General features: G+C 38.7%; 1 protein-coding gene across 1 annotated transcript in view; it reads right to left on the bottom strand.

Moving 5' to 3' along the window:
* si:dkey-215k6.1 (transmembrane protein 132C) overlaps positions 1-23,546 on the bottom strand; it is a 261,586-nt gene that overhangs the window by 150,905 nt on the left and 87,135 nt on the right. Inside the window, exons 2-3 of the mRNA XM_005924517.3 lie at positions 18,467-18,885; positions 17,013-17,590 (exon numbers count right to left, since the gene is read on the bottom strand). Of these exons, the coding sequence (XP_005924579.1) occupies positions 17,013-17,590; positions 18,467-18,885 (997 nt within the window). The remainder of the gene's footprint in view (positions 1-17,012; positions 17,591-18,466; positions 18,886-23,546) is intronic.

The following is a 23,546-nucleotide window of genomic DNA, read 5'->3' as shown; positions in this document are numbered from 1 at the left end:
TTTGTGTGTATGTGTTTGGAAGAATGTGTATTTGTTTGAATGTGTGTAAGCTGGAACATTTTTCGTTAAGTACTGCTAAGATTAGAACTGAGGGGGGTTTTACAGGGGAGAAGAAAAGACAGCAGAAAATGGAGTAAAGACTGGAGGCATCTCTGATGCCTTTGTTTTTCCAACAAGCTGCTCCAACAAATGTGTTTAACATCCATTTACAGTGTTATATCCCTTTCATACACATGGCCTAAAATGAAATTGTAGAACATCCTATTTATTCATTCTGCGTCTTTGCCAGTTTTGGAACTCTTTTTTAAAAATCTATACAGTATACTGAGTTGTAAAGCAAAGCAAAGCCTGAAAAAACTTAAGGGAAACGATGAACCATAAAAAATTAAATAAAAAATGACAGGAAAGAGAGAGGGATTGAAGAGGAAGAAATAAAAAAACAAAAAAAATGAGACAAGTGGGTAGAAGTGGGGATTTTGCTTTGAATAATAGCCTATTCATCAGTGCTAATTTGCTAGGCTAATGTTCTCACTGAGCTTAATGGGGAGATTAGCCTGGCAAATTAGCACTGATAAACGAGCAAACATGAATCATGGTGGTCAATCATAGAGCCAGCCATGTATTCATACCATACTACAGCAAGGAGAAGCATCTGTTTAAAATGTGTTTTTAGTTCGAGTTCAGCAATTAACTGCCCTTAACGATCACACTGCCTTGCAATAAACGTGCAGTATAATAGCAATGGATAGAGACGCAGAAAGGGACCAAAATAACTAGCTGTACAACAATAACATGAACTGACATCTTTGCTTTCCCTACTTTGAACTTTAAATGAAATGGATTGGAAATGCATAAAGAAAATGCATAAAGAAAATAATGACATTAATGAAGCAGTTCTAATGGTTCTTTGAAATGCTAAATCTGCTACATATTAACTAAATGAGCATTTGCAAATTCTAAAATTAGTTTCATGTTGCATTTAGGTATGACATGCTGTACTACCAGGTTTGACAGAAGAATCTAAAGTGTGGGAAGAGTTAAGACAGCCTGCTGTTCCCTGAGGAACCGGCTCATTCTGAAATCTAAAGGGACTTCAGAGGCTCTTCAATTCCTTCATTAATAAGTAACATGATCATTAAAGTTTTACACATTTACAGTGTGTGAAGCTCCTATCCAGAGTGATTTGACAATGAATGGAATAGTAGAGCAAGCTTGAATTTCCCCGATCACAATATTACAAGCCACCCCTGGATTATAAGGGTCACAGCAACAGTAACCTGTGGCAGATTATTCTTGAGCACTTCCAAAGATAGCATACAGAAGTTTAAAGTCAAGAAAGAATAGAAAAACAGTAAAAAGTGCTTTTTACTGTGTGATCAAGGATCAAGGAATTGTTTATTGTGAAGGTCCATCAAACTGTATCTAATCTATAGGGGTGGAACATGCCTGGAATAAAGAGTAACAGCCTTATTTTCCGGGCGGGCATCTTCGGTGATTGCACAGCTCAGAATCAAACTCATACACATCACTGGAGAAGTTTGATGGGAAATTTTGAGTCCAGATTAGCTGAACTTTAAGCACTCAACCATCACTTTATTTATTGAATTTTTTGCCTGAAATAATAGCTTCTTCTTTGGAGAGACATCTAAAAAAAACGTGTCACTACAACCAAGACGGAACACATTTCGGCAGGTTTATTTTTGTCTACTGTGTTGGAAATATATTTTCTGCAACAACACATAGCCTATTACTGCCATGGTAGGTAAGCAATCATATGTGTGAAAAAAAAAATGCTGTAGTTTTGATGGTGTTCACTGGCTCAGTGGGTAAGTACGACAGCCATTCAATAGCTGAATTGCTACTGAAAAGGAAAGAGGGGCACAGTCACACTTCATCAAGCACAAATAGGGTTCTTCTGTGAGGGGAAAAAAGGGGTCAAAACGTGTCTTTCTATTTCCCAAGTACATGTTTTTAAATTCTGAAATACAAGAATTTAAAAATAAAAGTAAAGAAATAAAAAGAAGGAGTGAGTGTGTTCCCAATTGTAGAATTTTGTAGGACAAGTTCTTGGCCTTTTTGTTTTTTTGTAATATAAAAGCTATATAATATAGGTAATTTAAACAGTTACCTGATGTTCTTTTATACTGTAAGGTAAAGACCCTACAGCAATAGAGAGAAAACCCTAAAAATCAGTCAACCCTCTATGAGCAAGCAATTGGTGACAACAGGAAGGAAAAACTTCCTTTATCCAGGAAGAAACCTCCAGTACAGCCAGACTCAGGGAGGGGCAGCCATCTGCTGTGACTGTCTCTGGTGCGGAGAGAAAGATGGGACAAAAGACGCTCTGGAAGAGAGCCAAAGATGAATGATAAATAATTATTACATGCAAAGTGATGTATAAAGACATAGTGAGTGAAAAAAGGTGAGTGAAGAAGAAACACTGAGTGCATCATGGGAAGGCCGCAGGAGCCTAGGCCTATTGTGCTGCGACTAAGGGAGTCATCTGATCCAACCCTAATTATATATTTTCATCAAAAAGGAAAGTTTTAAGTTTAGTCTAAAAAAGTAGATAAGGTGTTTGTCTTCCAAATCCAAACTGAGAGTTGGTTCCACAGAGTGTTCCACAGGGGCCTGAAAGCTGAAGCTGAAAGCCTAAGTGCTCTATTGGAGTGAAATGTTACTTTAAAGTCTTTAAGATAAGTTGGGACTTCATTATTCAAGATTTTGCATGAGAGTAGAAGGATTTTAAATTTGATTAACAGGAAGCCAATGAGGAAAAGCCAGCATGGGAGAAATATCCTCAGTCTACCTGAGCAATGGATCAGCCTCATGACCCACACTCGTTCTACCTTAGACTGTCGGTTTAAAGCGTCGTGTGGATACTGATGCACAGAAATAAATGGACTGGTTCTTATATAGCATTTTTCTACCTTAGCACTCAAAGTGATTTATACAATATGTCTTATTCACCTATCCATACAAGTACTGTTTTATGCTTAAGTGTGTTCTATCTAACATTCACAAAAGCTTTGGTTTATTATCTTGCCCGAGGATATTTCCGATTAGTAGATGACCTGCTGTACGTCCTGAGCTACAGCCACACCAAACATGAATAAGATAACAATAGAAAACACAACAAAGACGGTCACTGATTGATGGTTCTTCCAGTTTCTTTGTTCTCTGGTGGTGCAGCAGCCCCGCTGAACTACACACGTGAGTCTGTGCACTACTTACATCAGACTAATCAATAAACAACGCAAGCTTTTATGGTGATCTTTCCCTAATCATCATGAAAATTTCCAGTATAATTTTTGCATGAAAGTTGTCACTGATTTTATTTCAAGTCTGCAATTCACATAGTCCTGTGGCAGTCACCATGGTGTCTGGAAGCTCATATGCATGACAGCAGTCATGTTCACAGCATAGATTTTACTTAATAAATTAACTAAGAACTAAAATGAAAAAAAAAAAAATGAAAAAAAGAAAAAAAATATATATATATATATATGAAAACTAAGATTGTGCTTGGTTTTATGGATAAATACAAGAAAAGGGGTTAGAATACGAACGGGGTATGTTGGACAAAGGGTGTTGAAGATGGAGCTACCAACGAGAAGCAAAAGAGGACGAACTAAAGGAGGTTCATGGATGAAGTAAAGGAACACATGCAGAGGGTTGGTATGACAGAAGAGGATGCTAGAGATAGTGTCAGATGGTGTCATATGATCCACTGTGATGAGCCCTAACAGGCACAGCTGAAAGAAGTAGAATATATGATGTTGAAAACAATTACAACATGCTCTGCTCTGCAGCTCTTGGTTGGTTTTTCACTTCGGATTTCAACTGATATTTGTGCTGTCCAAGGATCATTCAACATCAGAAAATGCCAAGCCAAATTTCTTGAATACTGCCACATCCTGCATTTCAGCTGCAGGGAGATACGGACCAAGAGTGTCGGCAGCATACAGTCCAGATTTCTCCTCTGCCCTCCAGGACTGGGAATGTGATAAGGAGAGAGCGAAATGGTGCACAGAATTTAATAGGTCTGTGCTGCTGATTTGAATGTTTATGATAACATGGATCTGCAAGTAAAAACGTGACATGTGTGTTAGTTAAGGCATTATGTAAAACAATTCCTCAAAATTAATTTTACAGTTTGACTTCAATTCACCACGTCAGCATCCACATTGCCAGTTTTTACATCTCCAAATAGGGTTATGCTTATGGGTAAGACTGTCTGTGCAATTGCGCACATTTTTCCATCTTTTGTTTTTAGAAATGCCAAGGTGGTTTGCAGAGATGTGCACATCTTTCTAACCTTGTTTTGTGCATACACTATATTTTTAAATGATACCCCTGAGGTATATGTTTAAGAGTTGGTCATTTCACCAAAATCTGGTCTGGAGAACAGTGTTTCCACATATGAAATATACAGTATGTTTCCACGTGTTGTTTTAGAAGATGCAGTGAAAAAGAGAAAATAACAAGTAAAATATCAGCAAATGAAGAACCATGAAACACAACACTGAGTCCAGGATTACAGACTCTATGTAACACAGGTTCATTTATGAGAGAGGGGTAACACACAGAGACAGATAACCATTCATACTGAGATTCACACATATGGGCAATTTAGAATCACCAGTTAGCCTAACCTTGCTAATTGCATGTCTTTGGACTGCGTGGCAAAGTCTGAGTACAGGGAATTATTTTTTGCTACTGAAAAGGAGGTGTGTCCCCTTACCATGGCCGTGTAAACATGTTTATATATTTTACACACACACACACACACATACACACACACACACACACACACACACACACACACACACACACACACACACACACACACACACGAACAGTAGCCTTCAAGATGAGAGTCCAGAAAGAAAAGGAAGGTATACTAAAAGGGAAATAAGTACTGTGAGGAGCAAGTTTGTATAAATTAAAAATGAACAGAAAGAAAATACATATGAAATGTTGACCATATGAGCGCACTATTTCCACCAGAAAGTCTCTGAAGCATGGAATGATTCCACAACAATGGAGGACCTTGTAGATAACAGCGCACAGAAAGAAGTACACTTTTCTGATAAAAATGCATTCACAGATCCAGTTTAAAGCTTTCTTCATTGCATGAGTAAAGTGAGTAAAGAAAACAGCAAAACAATTTATAACAATAGGCCTTCTGGCAGAAGTCCTTAAAGGATTACTGGAAATGTAGTGACTTTTGGCTTTTGCATTGTATCTCTGTGGCAGAGTACCAGGGTGGGTCGTATTATTTGAAGAAGTTTTGCAAATGTCTTAGACAGGTGAGAGGATGAGAGACAAATTATTGAAGCTCAGTCCCAATTAAAGCTTGCAAAAATTAGTGTTGCAAAAGCTGTACCAATATCAAATGAGTGTGGATATCAAGAGTGCCTTTGGCCCACCAAATTAGTATCCACTGGCTTTCATATTTTTCCTCCCGTTGTTTTTCCCGTTTACTAAAAAGCAATGACGACCTGCTTTTTTTGGTTTTTGGTTTTTGAAAAGGGGCTTTGACACTGTGCTGTTTTTAATCAACGCCAAATCAAATTTTTAACGCAATTAACGCATCTGGAGTGCAGAATGACTCAAAATCCCTGAAATGTTTCTGTCAACGCATTTCAGGCAGTTTGTCCGAGTTACCTTCGCACATGCGCAAATGGGCAGTTGATCTGGTAGTGACGGGCAGCTGAACCAATCAACACATTATGGACGATGATAAACATTCCTTGTTTCAAGGACTTGAAGTGCCTCCCAAAGAGTGACAGAGAGAGTGCACTAATATATATACATATATATACATTTATACATATACATACATCACACTTATCCTGCTACACAACACATAATGTGTTCCACAATAATTCCCTTTTGGAGTAGGAGCCAAAGTGCAGCCACAGTTCAGCCAGCATGCAGTAAAACCTGCGACTTCTACAATGGGAACATCTGTAGCTTATTTCAAGTGGGTCCCAGAATAATAAAACAGACAATATGTTTTCATGAGCCTGGGTCCCAGGCCAAGATACTAAAAAAAGTGGAAGGAAAAAAATAGCTTCAGATTTTTCATGAATAAAAATATCAACTTCTTCTCCCCCATCTTGTTAAATAAAAACAAACTTATCCCAATATCCTTTTTATCTCCTGGGGTAACTTAGAGGTAAATGCTCAAGCACACTGAAAAACACACATGGCCACACACACACACAGCACTTGGTTTAAAAGGAGTTACTCATGCAACTGGTACATCCTCAGCACAGAGGAATACAAGAGCAGCATAGAGGAGCTCTATTTCTAAATGGGGCTCTTCTATCCTGCAACAAGGAGTAGCATGAACAATAAACACAACACAATAACCGGCCACGCATTTCCATTATAAGCATCCCTAAGTCGGCACTGGCAGAACCAAACTCAAAGAGTGGTAGAGCCACGGAAACAACACGAAGAAAAGAGACAGGAGGGATATTTTGTTTGAAGAGAGAGCTAAACTAAGACATGGCCACATGTACGTGTGCAGAAAGGATCATCATCATATCAGTAACTGAGCTTAAAGGTCAACAATGTTTAAGTTTCAGTTCAAACACACACTGGTACACAAACACGCTAATTACAATATCAGTGACAGTGTCAATCACTTTGGAAGTGAGACTGCCAAAATAGGGTGCTATCTCCTTCTCCCTGAGTCTATTCCTTGCTCCTCTCCCTCTGAATTTTTTCTTACCTCTGTCTGTTTTCCCTGCCCTGACACACATGCACAGTCCCATAATGCACAAACACTGGCGCTATCTCGAGGTTGATGGCTGTCACCTTTGTGTATTCAGCCTCTTTCAGGAGCCAGCAATGCAAATAACAGCCTCATGAATATTCAGGGCAGAAAAAGATAGAAGGACGTAGAGAGAGGGGGAGAGAAAGAGAGAGAGCGAGAGAGAGAGAGAGAGTAAGGAGAAGCAGGAAAGCTAAGTGATGACAGGTAAACTATGGAGAGAAAGTAAGGACGAATGCTGTAGACAGAATGATAGCAGGGGCTGGATTAGGGGAATAAACACATAGTGATTGACAGTGTGGGTTAAATAGAACCGAGTAGGTGTTTGATGTGTGTATGTGTTGGTCATGGACTGTTAACCAGTTTACCATCTTTCCTACGTCTCAGGGGGATTTGAGAAAGTGAAAAGGTGGCAATGGCTGTTGAAATGAAGGAAAACATATTTAACAGTTACAACTGTTTAACAGTTAAAGTGGCTCCATAGCAAAAGATGTCTGGTTCAATTCTGGAAGGAAACACAAGTCCCTTTGGGGTTGTGTCAGAAATTGCATCTGGTGTTTATGACTACATAAACTTCACTTAATTCCCTGTACTTTCCTGGCAACGTTTTATAAATCACCACTGTGTACTGACACTCACAATCTTTCACATATGCATCTCTATTGAATGCACCTTGTCACCTTGGTACTGTAGCACAACTCCTGAGGTCGCTCAGGCAAGTCATTGTGGTGACCTCTCGTAACACACACCCACTGATGTGCCACTGAAACAACACCGAAAGATCTCTTTCTGCGTCTGCACCCTAACAAATCTATTGCCACTCCTGGTTATGAAGATGAAAATGACATGTTGCTTTACAGAGAATAAAAAAAAAGTGGGATTTATTTTTCATCTGAGGAGCATTGTGTTCCTTATTCTTTCAACTCGCAGCAGATCAAAGCTGCAATGTGTTTTTCTGACTACTAGTCAAAGCAGTCAACCTTGACTTTATGTTGTTAAGATTAAAGACTTAGCAAAGAATAGCTTCCTTACACATCCATCAGTGTGGGAAAAATTTGATCCTTTAGATAAACATGATGAAAGCTGTCTTCAGCACTCACTTGTAGGTTTTGGACAGAAATTTTTTTTTAACTGTGTTTATTTTTTGACATTGCTAGCCTGGCAAATTGTTAATATGCATGTGTGTAAATTTGTAAGAATGATTGATTGACTGACACAGACTAACACATATACACATATTAGGACCACAGTCCATGCAATAAGTACCAGTATTAGGAGCACTAAAACATAATCAAAGTATATCCATAATGAGTATATTGTAGGGTTGAGACTAAATATAGAATCGATCTTGTTAAAAGGCATTTAGCGCTATGAAGTTCATATTTTATCCAACCATAACCTTGATCTAAGCCTAGCAAAGTAGTGTTGTTACCTAAAAGAAAAAATTAAAGCTAAGTAATGACTGAAACTTCATGTAAGATTAAAATATGATCAAAAATAATTCAAAGTCTAAAAATAACCCAAAAACTTGGCACAGAGGATCAGGAAGTCAGATCTCTTGAAAGGAAGCTGTTTTCATCCTAACTCACAGACCTTTTAACACTTGTTCATGTCTAATTATCCAGTTAGTAATGCAACAAGACAGTTAATGATTATATATGAAAAAGATGTATATAGGGACAAGAAATATATCCAAGTGACTATGGAGAATTAGACTTGTGACCTCTAATGTGATACATTTTCCTTCAGGCAGTTTGAATACATGAAGGATTTTTTTCTTCTCACAGTATGCATGAGCGCATGGCAATTCAAGCAGAGAATAGGCTAAAGAGAGATATACAGTATCCAAGTGGAGGTACATGCTGTCTGGAGCTCAATTTAATGGCTAAGGTGATTATTTAGAGTGCTGTGCTGCCTCTGCAGAAGCACAGACTGAAATAGAGAATGGACAACAAAAGTGATCTCTGATCTAAGGGATGTAAAAGATTTCCTTTAGTGAATATGATAAATAGACTAAAAAAAGATCTAAGCACAAAGGAAGACAGCAATACAGAGAGATGGGTGGAAAAAACGGGAGATACTCGGGTGTAGTAAAATGTTTAACATATTAAAGTTATAGGTGCAGATGTCTTAGTGAGTATATGATTTTCATTTTACTTCACTCTCACTAAATAAAAAAAGTGATTTTTTGTAATAAAATTTAACGTAGTTGGAGAACTAAAGTTACTTTTTTAACTAATTAAGTATGTATCTATTTGTTAACTGTTTATCCTGGCTGGAACTTATTTTACTTATTTTATAGTGGAAGACGGGGTACAGCCTGGACAGGTTGCTATTCTATCACAGGACCAACACAAACAGAGGTGGAAAAGCTACCCACTGTAAGCAAGCAACCTTAAATCTTAAACTATTTATATCATATTCAGATTTTTATATTTCATTCTTTTTGTCCCCAGAAGAGAGGTGGGTCTTCATAATGTGACTGAGTAATTTTATTAGTATTTGCCATACTAATCATATGCTTTATATTTACTCAAAAGCATCCACACACTCGCACAGATATACACAGTTCAGAAAATACAACTGATTCTGCCTTCATCCTGGTGAGAGAGCCTTTGAGGTGAAATCGATGGTGGAGCTTTGTGGAATAAAGGCATGCTCGGCATTCTGTGTGTGTCTGTGTGTGAGAGAGAGAGATACAGAGGGTATGGTGTGTATGTGCAGTGTAACCACCAGAGAGGACAAGCTGGTCCTTAGAACTACATCTCCCCTCTGATCCTAGGAAAAATCCACTAATCCCTACACATACACAAGCAAACACACACAGAAACAACAAATGGGAAAATAATTAAACCAGCAAGTAAACTAGGAAACAGGAAAAAATATAAAAACATACACAATAAAAATAGATAAGATTTATGCAAAGATGAAATATAGTGCATGTTGGTTTTCTCAAGCCACTAAAGTGACAGCTTTATGTCCGTCAGACATAACAGATTTCCTTATTATGTCCAAACCTTATTCAATGTCAGTATAGCAGGGCTGAAAGAAAAGTGATGACAGTGAAGAAGCAATGCTTGTTTTCTTTGGCACTAGATATTACATATAATATATGACCCTTAAGGTCCAGTTAAGCTGCATACTTGTCTCAAACCTAGCACAAAGGAAGAGAACATTTATCTTCTTAAAATCAGATTTGCAGCCATTATAAGATATTTTGAGTCATTGAAAAAAAGGATTTTGTTTTTCTTGAAAGCTGCTTAAACCTGACATTTGTTTAGGATGTGTGGGTTGATGTTGCAGCTTTAAGTGTCAGTTTCAGCACTGCTGTAATTGGTGAGCATACTACAGGTTTAAAAAATGTGTACATTTTACACATTGTATTCTGGATTATAATTACGACTTGAAAAAACCCCATCGTCCATATTGAGTTCCAGATCGCTTACTTGAACATTTCTTCACCTGAACAATTAAACCAAGTGAATGCTTGCTTGATTCGCAGCTGTTGCACAAGACAGTGGAGCTGGAGTATGTCCAACCACAGGACTAGGATTGTTTTGTGAGAAGCAACTAAATTAATTTCAAGCTGGTTGAACTTTCAAAATAAGACCAAAGTGTGGCTAACAGTGTGAAAAAACCTGAAATGTTTCTAGATCAGACTTTCATTGTTACCTTTTTCACTTTTAAGTAAAAGTAGTCAGGGTGCTTCCTTTCCAATTTCCAGAAAAGCACACCTTTGAATTGGTCTATGGATTAAGATAAAATAAACAATATACAGACAACAGAAGCAGAAAGAAAACTTCTTTCCCTTTCAGTAATCTATCGCTGTCTATCTACATTTCACACACGCGCGCGCACACAAGGCATTTATCCCCTCATCAGTAATCATCTCACTAATTAGCTAACCAAACAACGATAGCACAGTTCAAGATGACAGCTTTTTAATGAGGGAGATACTAATCACTTTGACCCTCAGCCTGTCAACATTCCCACTGATGAAAAATGCTGAAATGCTCAACTAATCATTGATTCAAAGCATCAAAATGCTATGACAAGGGTTTCTACAGATTTAGACGATATTAAATACTTTTCGCTGAATGCTGACTGAATTGGAGCTGCGCCGAACATGAATTCATCATCAAGTTTTGCCCTGATTTTCCGCCTTTTGAAGTTACAGGCAATGCTGTCACTGATTAGTAAGCTAAGAGATTCTAACTAATTTGCCTGGTTTGATTTTATTTTTTATTTGAGCAATTTTCTGTTCTGCTGATCTCAGATTTAATCAATTAAAAAGTAAGTTCTTGATTTGTATCATTTGTTACTTAAGGGTGCAAACCATATCGTAGAGACTGCAACAATAGCTTAGATTAACAAAATATACTCTGGGTTGGTTCAAGAGTTTGTCCAATAACTCTAATTGCCTTTATGCACAAGGCAAAAGAAACAGCAGAAACAAGGCTGTGAAAGTGCATCCATCCCGAGGAAATGGCCAGATAGAATGTGCAAGCTTTTATCACAACCTATAATTATATTTTAAAGTTGAGCAACCTCTAACAAAGAACATAGAACAATGTGTTCTGGTGCTGGCACAGAGGAGGATGGAACTTGGCGTCACAGAAACTGGGGAAAATAGGTTTGTAACATGGGACTACACTTGAAAAAACATAGCATACAAGGCCAACCATTATCCAAACTGTTTACAGTGCCGTTTACAAAAATCGTTTTTTACAGACATTTTACAGACATTTCTCACTCATGGGAAGCAAATAGACTGGAAGTCTAAGTAAGTAACAGCCACTTTAACTGAAGACACTGATGTAGTAAAGGAAATGAAAACAAAAGACCAACTTGAAACAAACTTGAAGACCAGTAGACACTGGAAAAACACCTAGAAACACCATAGCACAGATTGCGTGATCAAAAACAGACAATGTTCACCTCTGCTGTCTACATAACACTCTCTTTTTTCTGATTTGATACATATGACCTTGGTCTCCTCATTGTATCATTTTAAGGATGTGCCATTTAACAAAAAGCATGCTGGAAGAAAGAGGTAAAAAGCCCAGAGTGAAGAAATGAAACCCGTCAGCGAGCACAGCATTGAAGATGAGTTACCTAAATGAATGTGCAGCTAATAAGATGGAAGTGAAAAATAGGGACATAACAAGATAGAGAAAAAAAACTTATGACAAACAACCCATCTCGAATTTGTAAAAAGAATAACACAATGAGCACAAAAACAGACTGGCTTCTTTTCTCAGGTGTTTTCTCCTCCCCATGTTCTCCTCTTTGCCTTTCAGAAATACAGGCTAAGGCACAAAGAGTCCAAGAGTCAATTTATGCTTGACCCATTATCACAGAGTTCTTTGATTGTTTATAAAAGCCCAAGCTTGCGCGTGTCAAAAACTAATTAGAAATTCATCTAGCATGTCTGTTCTGTTAATTGATGATGTTTCGTTTCACTCAGTCACATGGTTAATGAGCAGACAGTTGCTCTGTGAAGGGGAGTTTGAGAAAAACATTTGTCAAATGTCTGTTTCTACACAACAGTATTTTTTATATTTTGAAAAAAAAATTAATATTAAAAAAAAACTGACTACTTGAAAATTGAATGATGAGAAAGTGGCTGCTAGTTATGTTTAAAATATGAGCAAGAGCCAACTGGGTTCCAGCCCCCTGGTGACCCTGAATTGGATAAGTGGAAGAAAATGGACGGATGGATAGAATTTTACTTCTAATTTTCTTCTTAGTCCATAAAAGGATATTAATGAACTCAAAGCAGCATGGTAGTAACAACATTACACACCGAGAGCTATCTATTTTAAAACCACATTGGATGTTCAAAGAGAAGTTGAGTGATAACAGAGATGTATCTGGTGGAACCTTTAACTTTGTTTAAATGTAGTCAAAGTAGTAGAAAAATGAAACATTTAAAATGACCACAGTAAAAGCTATGACTGGAAAAAAGAACTGGAGGAGGAAAACTTGGCAGTATAACTTAATCAGTACCACACTTTTAGACAGTTTGAGCTCATTGTCTGTAGACATGTAGTTTCTTCCCAAACTGACAGAATCATGTATGGTTATGTGAGACTACAAGCTCAAGGCCAGTTGATACAGGAAGGATGCCCAGTCCAATTTAGTTAACACATGCTGCCTCTTGTCACTGGTCCTTCCATCTTATTCTTAGTTAATTTTTCAGAAGTACGAAGAAGAAAGGCAAGTGAAATGCTTTACCTTCTTACCCATTTCTCTTAAGACTTTTCTAATAATTTTCTTTTTCATTTCTTCCATTTTCTAATATTTCTCACTCTTGTATGTCTCTCTCACTCCTTTTCTCTCCGTGTCCCTCCATCTCTTCAGCAGTTTATCATAATCACATCACCTCAGCGTAATGCAGCACACTTAAGGCTTATTATGTGTCGTACACATACATACTCACACACCCGCTCACGCTCACGCACAGGAATGAAATCCACTTAAGCCTTATTACATGTCTGACTCTGCGTCTAACATGGGAGATTATCCATTGAACTGTTTGCTTGGGCAAAGGGCAAGACTTGCAAGTAGGACACACACACACACACATATAAACAGGCACATTTCTCAACTGAGACATAAAGATAGGAGATAAGTGCAATATGTAAAATAGAAGTTGGACGTTTTTCAAACGTGGAAAAATGAGTGGACAAACCTAGGAGAGAAAAAACACTGAACGGAAGCAGAAACAAAGCATAATTCGAGATAGCCACAATAAATAACAGGAAAGGAAAAAAGGAAAGGATGATTTTTATTCCATACACTTTCTTTCCATAGCAGTACCAGGCACAACTGCATACCCACAAGACAATGCATAAACATACACACAACAATGGTGTTCCACGATGAAGGCAGAGACAAAGTGTCTGTAGGGGGAACCAAAACATCACATCTCATCACTTCAACAGGTAAGTTTGTGTTTTTTGTGTTTGGGTGTGTGCTTCAATACACACTTAATGCACACACATAAAACAAACATCATCAGTATGCATGAATGTTCATATGATGTATGCGTGTATTCATGGCAGAGAGAAATAACACTGGATGTTGGTGGAATATTTATTTCCCTCTGTGTCTGTGTGTGTTTGTCAGCAGGTAGCAAGACAAGTTGCATTGCACTCTGGCCGCCTCTTGTTTCCTTCTGTGTCCTGAGATCAACTTCACATTTGCTGTGCAAAGAAATGCACAACTTTAGATATAGTTGTATCTGTAAGGAACATGTGTCAAATTGACTTAGATTATAGTGTTAAAGGTAGAGTGTGTAAAATCTCACCACTAGATTGCAGACTGTAGTCAACTGAATTCTGTTTTCTCACATCAAATTCAAGTGCATAATCTAAATGTAAGTGAAACAACTCTGACTGCTGTTCATCTGTGGTGAGTGTAGGCTGTCACTTCTCTGTTTACCTGTCAATGTAAATCGAGCAAGTAAACCTACGAGTTCTTGTCTACTTTGCATTTGATGCACTACGTAAGTGGCCAGTCTTTAGTCACATACATAAAACACAATTGGGCAGAAAGCTTTATTCAAAAAGCAACAGGATAGCTTCCACAAACTGGTGCAGGTGGTTATGTATATTTAATCTATTAATTCTAAATGTATTGATTTGTTTGAAGATATAAGAACACTGATCTATAACATCTTTTCATCATAAAATAACCTCAGAAACTGTATTTTTAAGATGCTTAGTTAAACTAACGATGCATATGATTAGCATGCGACTATATTTCACTTGTCATCTTAATGTGGGGATAGGTTAATTGGATAATCCAAATTACCCCTAGGTGTGAATGGTTGTCTGTCCCTGTGTGTTGGCCCTGCGACAGACTGGCGACCTGTCCAGGGTGTACCCCACCTCTCGCCCTATGACAGCTGGGATAGGCTCCAGCGCCCCCCGCGACCCTGAAAAGGATAAGCGGAAGCGAATGGATGGATGGATGGATGGATCTTAATGCATTTTTCACTGATTTTCTATCTCTCTCTTCAACTATTGGTCCTAACCCTGGTGTTTACCTTAGCCATAACCTTTATCTGGTGTCATTTGATGCTGTCAAATGACATGTGAAAAGGTTAGGGTTAGCATGCATCTCAGGGTTAGGATATTGACGGCATGGAATGAGATGTGAAAAGTAAAAAATGCATAACAATAAGGTGCACAATGATTTGGGATGCCATTTCATGACACCAAACCGCCAATACCAACTGCCAGTTAATTTAGTTAAAATAAATAATATTTGGGGGCTGACCATTCATTTTGACCAGAATCAGACGTTAACAGTAAAGTGTTTCATAAACCATTCTGTCATTACCAGCTTTGCAAGCTGTTATTGTTGAGCCAACTAGGCAGGGCTTTTATGTCCCTTAGTTAATGCATAAAAACCCAGTAACACAACTCTGTGTCCTGCCTCCTTATGGTGACTCTGAATGTGTATAACCAGTGTTTTACCGACTCCCCTGCTAGCCTTGTTGCAACTGTTCATGTGGTGCAAATTACTCAATTGTGTATGCCAACCATTCCAAAATATCTCTTAATAGCGTAAGTAAACAACAATAAACTTTGGTGGTGGTTAAAGATGAACTATCACATTAAGTGTAAATTGATGGTAAAAGGATTTTGACTTGCTTAATATCAATCTCAATTTTGACTGTCTGTGGTAGTAAATATGTCCCTTGATTACATAAATCAGTTCACTTAACATAAATGGTCCAAATGTGCAGTACAAAAAAATGGAATTAGGCATCAAGTTAGATCACCTGCTGGAAGTATATATATATATATATATAATCAGTTAGTCTGGGTGTCTTAAACATGGCAGTTCCCAAGCCCGAGTTATGTCCAACTGCACACATGTAAGAATAAAGGTTCTTCTGGCTGTTCACTCGTCTCCCAAGACTTTCCACTGCAGCTGGAACCACATTTTTTGATTTAACACAGATTCTTTTTTGGAAGCTTGGGACTAACACTAAGAGTACGATACCTTATGACCCACTGAGGGCACGTTTATGTCTTGTTCTGATTTTGAACTGAGGATTTTTGCATACAAATGCAAATGTGCAAACCACTACGCCGTGCAGACATTATTGCACCATGTGAAAATACAGCAGATAATTGTCCAGTGAATTTGCAACGAGTAAATGGATGTCACACATGTTGTCTCCTGAAAGCTCTACTCAGGCAGCAGCCCTGTCTAAAGCAAACCGATTGTTTCCAGTTGTAGGATTCTGAGGCTGACTATCTCTTGCTATGTGTTACATGTGAGAAAACACAACTACAAATGTTTGACTATCCTGATATTCTCCTGATACATGAGTGGAAACAGCTCAAGACACCTTACTTACCAGAAAATATCTTGAGGCAACACATCGTTTGGAAATGTGCATCAGCTAAAGCTGTTCCAAGTACTTTTTGCTGTCCAGTCTTCACTAGCTAAATCAAATGAAATCCTTTGAAAATGTTAAAACACAGTAAGCCAAGCCTAATGTGACAAAGGGAGTCATAACATGGTTCACAAAGCTCCCCAAAATATCCTGAATTGTTTAACCCTCGTAGGAGTACAATTTTATGGTAATACTACAGCAAGCCACATCAATGTGTGTTGGGATGTACATTAAATAGAATGATAAATTTGAACATCTATCATTTGTCAGCCTGAAATCCCTAAAGACAGTGAAATGATGAGGCAGAGACTGAATGCAGATCTCCATAATAGCTCAAGATCAGGGGTTATAAACGTTATGTCACCAGAAAAGATTTTATTCCCCCTACAAACAGCCACCTGAAAACATCCTGCTGCTTATATCAGAACAAACGTAATGTAGCTGACCTTGCATGACTTTTTTTTTACCTTTTCTTATACTTGTCTCTCTTCCCAACCTTAAGTCCCTCAGTGTTACCCTTTCCCTTTCCTGCTTTTCATTTTCAGTGTTTTCTTTCCTCCTTGGATCACACATGAATATTCATGAAGTTGTTATTTGCATTGCTGGCTCCTGAAAGAGGCTGAGTACACAAAGGTGACAGCCATCAACCTCGGGAGGCGGCGGTGTTGAAAGAAGAGAGAGAGCGGATGGGAAGGAAAGAAATAAGTGAAGATGACAGAAAAAGAACCAGAGTGAAACTGAAATGCATATCAGAATGACAAATAAAAACGAAGCCAGACGATAAAGTGAAAGTGTATGCATTCCCACCTCAATGTAAACTGTTCCGTATTTGAAGTCGTCTTCATGTAGATGGCAAAAGCCACTGTTCTGCCAAGCCGAACAGGACTGGGAGGCTCCAAAACTTCCACATTGTCATCTAATTGTAGTCTTTCTCCTTTGGCAGAAACAGGGCCCATGCTCATTGCAACAGAACCAACTTTCAGCATGTCTTGAAGACCTTCATCCACTAGTGTGCTCCACTGCCCCCCAAGGCCCATAGCCAGACCACCATGTGGCCCAGGGTTTGCACTTGGAGCTTTCCATGGCTCATTAACAATGGAGGGACACTCTTGACCAGCACCTTCCACTGGTATAATTGAGTAATACACATCCACTGATGGTAGCGCCACTTCAGGAGGTCTCTTTCTCACTTGTGGTGGTGTAAACCAAGCTGGGGGAATCTCCAGACGGACAACACAGATACCAGATGGTCCCATGAGTCGGCAGCCTGCCGAGGGTGCTGCTTCACTAGTGTCACGGATGGCCAAGGCCCTGATGCATGGGAGGAGGGATGATGGAGGTGGTTCAGGCTCATCCCAACGCCGCCCTACCAGGTAAAATAATACCTGAAGAAGAAACAAAAGCCTATAATGTCATAATGGAAAAATCTGGACAGCTCGTAAGACGCAATCAAAGACTATAAGTTATCTTTTTTTCTGTTTTATAAAACCATTTTCTTCCCTGTCATTTACAGATCTCAGATATTCGTCTATTCATTAAAGCTGGGCAACTTAATGTTTTTATGTTGTATAAGCACTGGACCAAATTACTGTGTGTAAAGGGTATTTCTCCTGGTGATAAAGTGATAAAGAATTATCACCTGACTCTGCAGCCTCTTAGCTTTACAGCTCATTGGTTTAATTTTCTGAACCACAGCTTTATTGTTTTGGCTTACTCTCACTGCTCTTACATTTCCCTGATGTATGGCACAAAAAATGGGCAACTAGCCTGTGAACATAATGGAGTATTTAGCTGCTACAGATCTGTACTGTTTCCTTTCAGAATTTGAGGAAACCATAACAGAGAGGACAGAAATTGAATATGGGAGCTTCTCCAATCAGATGGATATAAATATGATAAATACTAATATCCTTCCTTTCTCCCAAATATGCAAACATGTGTTTGCTGAGACGCTTTCTAGTTCAACTTTACTCCCTACCACCCCTAGTGGCCAAAAAATGTGAAGCAGGTTTAACAGGATTAAAAAAAAACATGTCTCTAAGAGCAGGTGCATTTACATTGTTTTCATTGAATAATAAATGGAATCAATTTTTAAGTATTAAATAAAGCTGAATGCAAGCACAAACAGGTAAATAAATTACCAAATGATGTAACTAGTGCTTCTTGATTCTTGACTTGGTAAGTGTATTGTATGTGAAGCCTCAAAGTTAAGTCAGTATATGTTTGAAAAAACATATAAACAATATAAAACAATACAATACCTGTATCCAGGGCCTTGTTGATCCCACTTTAGGCACAACTACCTGACCTTTGACCTTCCAGTTCAACGTCACACGGTTTGTTGAAAGGAGCAGGTGTGGTGGTGGACCTTGAAGCAATTCCACAGGGATTGGCTGCTCAGTGCTCAGATTTCCATAACTGCAGTTTACACTTGGCAGAGAGTGTGGGGCAGAAATGCCTGGTTCTAGCTGGTGGAGAAAGAATGGCTCAGTCCGTGATGATAGGCTGCCATTTCGCATAACCTCCTGATTGGCTTCTCGCAGGAAGAAGGCGGAATCAGCACCACTTAGTTGGCATTGGACAGGGAGGTAGGTGGGAAGAGAGGAGGAGAAGTGGGACTGGGAGATGTCCGGCCCTCCGCCTGGTCCACCGCCTGCTGCTACTGAGGGGCTGTCAGACACTGATGAGAGATGGGTGATAAATGAGGAAAATAAGAAATAAGGAGAAAAAAAGCATAAGAGAAAAAGGATGGGGACAAGAAAAATGAAAAGAAAATAATTAACAACATTAGAATTATAAAAACACTCCTTTCATAAAACAAATATCTAATGTTTACTGTTTACAGCCTCAGTTTTTACAGAAATCCAAAGCAGCTAATCATCTGCCAACATAAATTCAAGTATTTAAATGCAAGGCTGACTGGGCTGTGTTATTTATTCATTTTTACATATACTGATATAAACATATGCACACATCAATTAGCTTTTCTAAATAAATCATACGTGTTAAAAACCACCAACACAGATCAAAATACATTGTATTTCTCTATAGTTTCTTTACAAGGCAAAATATGTGCGAACACATTAGCTCACAGTTTTATATATTAGTGTTAGACTGAGCATCACAGGTTACATTAATGCATCGCTGTTTTTCATCCCTATTCTAAAGGCCTTACACAGGCATATATCAAAAATGACATATTGCTCCTTTGCAGTTTATTTCCATATATTTACATTCAATTTTTATCCATCTTCCAGCATATTTGCCAGACATTTCATAAACATTGGGAGTTTGTAGCCTCAGATTACTGTGGTTTTGATGCAGTATCTCAGTTCCAAAGAGGGCAAGGAATTCTGATGAAAGCACTGTTGGGAATGCACTGAAGCACAGAATTGATCACTTACTGTAACCTGTTTAATTGTGAAGCTAAATGCCCCCACCATAAATATTTCATTATGTTACAGCTTAGTAAAGTCAAGGAAGAGAATGGTTCTTTTTTTAAGCTAGCTTTGGTCTTCGGTTACAGTACCATAAATGTTGCCAGAGATTCAGATGTATGCACGTAATGCCCTGGAAACTTATTTTGGTAAACACCTGCTTACCAGCTGCTTACTACAAAAGAACTTTTTCACCAAATGTTAAAATAGTTTTGCTTATACTGTACAGGGTATTTCAAAATATTTTAATTTCACTATATTCTGTGATTCTTATTATTTATTTCTGGTGTAAAGTGGATATTGCACACTTTAAGAAAGGTGCCTCCTTCTTTCCATCAATTCGGATTTAGCAGGATTGAGTAGGGTGACAGCAGTGTGTTTTATTGTCTGTTTAAGCTAAGCTTTGGCAGGTTAGCAATATATGTAAAATAAAAGTTAAGTTTGATTTGCTATCAATATATACTAATGTTTATCCATTTTTAAAAGATAATTAAAAAAAAAAATTGAACCTACTTACGAAAGTTTTATGCCTATAGTGCAGTGTTTTTGTAGTGATGACAGGTCCTGATGATAACAATAAGCATACTGTGGAAACTATCATGAATGAATAACCTACAAGGCAACCTACTATGGTAAAAACACCAAAAAAAGAATAAATTATTACATTTCCCTATACACACGTACAAAAAAAACAAAAAAACCCACACACAGATGGATTTCCATTGAACCCAAGCTGGCATAAACAAAAGACACACATAATGCATTTAGTGTGTGTGGAAATGTGTGTGCATTTTGTGTCCTAGGGAAGCGAAGTGTGAAAATATAATGAGGGTGGGACAGCGTAGCGCTGTCTGGGGCAAGTCATACCGAGGCGACTACACAGAAAAAATAATAGCACAGAAATAAAGTGATACCTCAGTGAAACATGAATAAGCAGGCTGGTTTGGTTATGGTGCGTGGGCACATAGGGAACAGTTTAAAGGGAGAGAGACAAGCAGAGGGAAAAGAGAACAGTAAGAGAGCAATAGAATAAAGGGAAGAAGACTGAAGTAGAGGAAGATGACTAAACACAAGAAAAGAGAAAAATTAAAAAATGATAAAGACAAAACTGAAACATTTCTGGAAAAATGAGCAGACAAAGCATTTGACTGATTGAAGATGCTAATATGCTTTACATTACACTTCACCACAAAATCTTGTCTCAGGTCAGTTTAGAACAGATGGATACTTTTCTGTATCACTAAAGCTTTGGAGTGAAGCTTAATATGGCTGCTACCAAATTAAAATCTGTAGAGAAAAATAATTCTAAAACTATAACTTTTTCTCAAATTCATAATGGTTATGACTTTGTATTACTGTACAATCTCAAACTGAAGTTCTATCCCTAAAAATCTACCCTCTATTGGTTACTCTCTTTATTCTTCATCTGATGATGGTGCCATGTTTTCTCACTGTGCCTCCAGCGTTTCCTCCCTTCAGGCATGTGGAATTAATTGTGGATTGAATAGTGGGTAAGACTGGAAATTGTTATTAATATGCAAGTCAGGTAGATGACTGGATAAAATTAAAAACAAATAGATATAATTATATATAAAATTAACTTAGCAAAGTAACATAAGGAATGTAAAGCAACAAAGCAGTAAAATCTGCAAACTGATTATTTTGTTGATGTAACAGTGCTTCTTGGCAATGAATATTATACTACTGAAAAGTCTGTTTACAGTGGGGCAAAAAAGTATTTAGTCAGCCACCGATTGTGCAAGTTCCCCCACTTAAAATGATGACAGAGGTCAGTAATTTGCACCAGAGGTACACTTCAACTGTGAGAGACAGAATGTGAAAAAAAAATCCATGAATCCACATGGTAGGATTTGTAAAGAATTTATTCGTAAATCAGGGTGGAAAATAAGTATTTGGTCACCTCAAACAAGGAAAATCTCTGGCTCTCACAGACCTGTAACGTCTTCTGTAAGAAGCTTTTCTGTCCCCCACTCGTTACCTGTATGAATGGCACCTGTTTGAACTCATCATCTGTATAAAAGACACCTGTCCACAGCCTCAAACAGTCAGACTCCAAACTCCGCCATGGCCAAGACCAAAGAGCTTTCGAAGGACACCAGGAAAAGTATTGTAGACCTGCACCAGACTGGGAAGAGTGAATCTACAATAGGCAAGCAGCTTGGTGTGAAAAAATCAACTGTGGGAGCAATCATCAGAAAATGGAAGACATACAAGACCACTGATAATCTCCCTCGATCTGGGGCTCCACGCAAGATCTCATCCCGTGGGGTCAAAATGATCATGAGAACGGTGAGCAAAGATCCCAGAACCACACGGGGGGACCTGGTGAATGACCTGCAGAGAGCTGGGACCAAAGTAACAAAGGTCACCATCAGTAACACACTACAACGGCAGGGAATCAAATCCCGCAGTGCCAGACGTGTTCCGCTGCTGAAGCCAGTGCATGTCCAGGCCCGTCTGAAGTTTGCCAGAGAGCACATGGATGATACAGCAGAGGATTGGGAGAATGTCATGTGGTCAGATGAAACCAAAGTAGAACTTTTTGGTATAAACTCAACTCGTCGTGTTTGGAGGAAGAAGAATACTGAGTTGCATCCCAAGAACACCATACCTACTGTGAAGCATGGGGGTGGAAACATCATGCTATGGGGCTGTTTTTCTGCCAAGGGGACAGGACGACTGATCCGTGTTAAGGACAGAATGAATGGGGCCATGTATCGTGAGATTTTGAGCCAAAACCTCCTTCCATCAGTGAGAACTTTGAAGATGAAACGAGGCTGGGTCTTCCAACATGACAATGATCCAAAACACACCGCCCGGGCAACAAAGGAGTGGCTCCGTAAGAAGCATTTGAAAGTCCTGGAGTGGCCTAGCCAGTCTCCAGACCTCAACCCCATAGAAAATCTGTGGCGGGAGTTGGAAGTCCGTGTTGCTCGGCGACAGCCCCAAAACATCACTGCTCTCGAGAAGATCTGCATGGAGGAATGGGCCAAAATACCAGCTACTGTGTGTGCAAACCTGGTAAAGACCTATAGTAAACGTTTGACCTCTGTTATTGCCAACAAAGGTTATGTTACAAAGTATTGAGTTGTATTTTTGTTATTGACCAAATACTTATTTTCCACCCTGATTTACGAATAAATTCTTTACAAATCCTACCATGTGGATTCATGGATTTTTTTTTCACATTCTGTCTCTCACAGTTGAAGTGTACCTCTGGTGCAAATTACTGACCTCTGTCATCATTTTAAGTGGGGGAACTTGCACAATCGGTGGCTGACTAAATACTTTTTTGCCCCACTGTATATCCCCTTAAATTTGGAGATGATTCTAAGGCTCACTCCAAATAATGCTGCAACTTCATTTTGCACAATACCAAGTCAGGCAAATGTGGCGTGCTTGTCACCAAGCACCTAATGTCTGATGGTATACTGCCAAGAGGTACTGTTACAACATAAAAATAATCAGCCAAACACAAATTTCTCCACTTTCCTTTGCTTATTTTACAAAATAAAACATAAAATTAAAATATCTATCCATTTTATTCTGCTTATCTGCTGCCGGGTCTTGGGGGCAGCAACATGAGCAGAGAAGCCCAGACTTCCCTTTCCCCGGCCACCTACTCCAGCTTGTCTGGGGGATGCCAATGCATTCACAGGCCAACTGAGAGATATAATCTCTTCAGTATGCCCTGTGTCTGCCCCAGGGCCTCCTCCCACTGGGACATCTATCCCAGTTGGCCTTTCTCTAAAGGAAAGGCCAACCACCCTTCCAAAAAAACTCATTTTGGGGGGAAAATGAGTTTATAACCTCTTTCTTTCGGTCACTAACCATAGGTGAGAAGATTGACATCTATGATGGACTGGTACAGTGTCTGCGTCAC

Source organism: Haplochromis burtoni, unplaced genomic scaffold, assembly GCF_018398535.1.
Source record: "Haplochromis burtoni strain Fernald_Lab_line unplaced genomic scaffold, NCSU_Asbu1 Contig_54, whole genome shotgun sequence".
Classification (NCBI taxonomy): domain Eukaryota; kingdom Metazoa; phylum Chordata; class Actinopteri; order Cichliformes; family Cichlidae; genus Haplochromis; species Haplochromis burtoni.
This window is presented reverse-complemented; position numbering and strand designations above follow the sequence as displayed.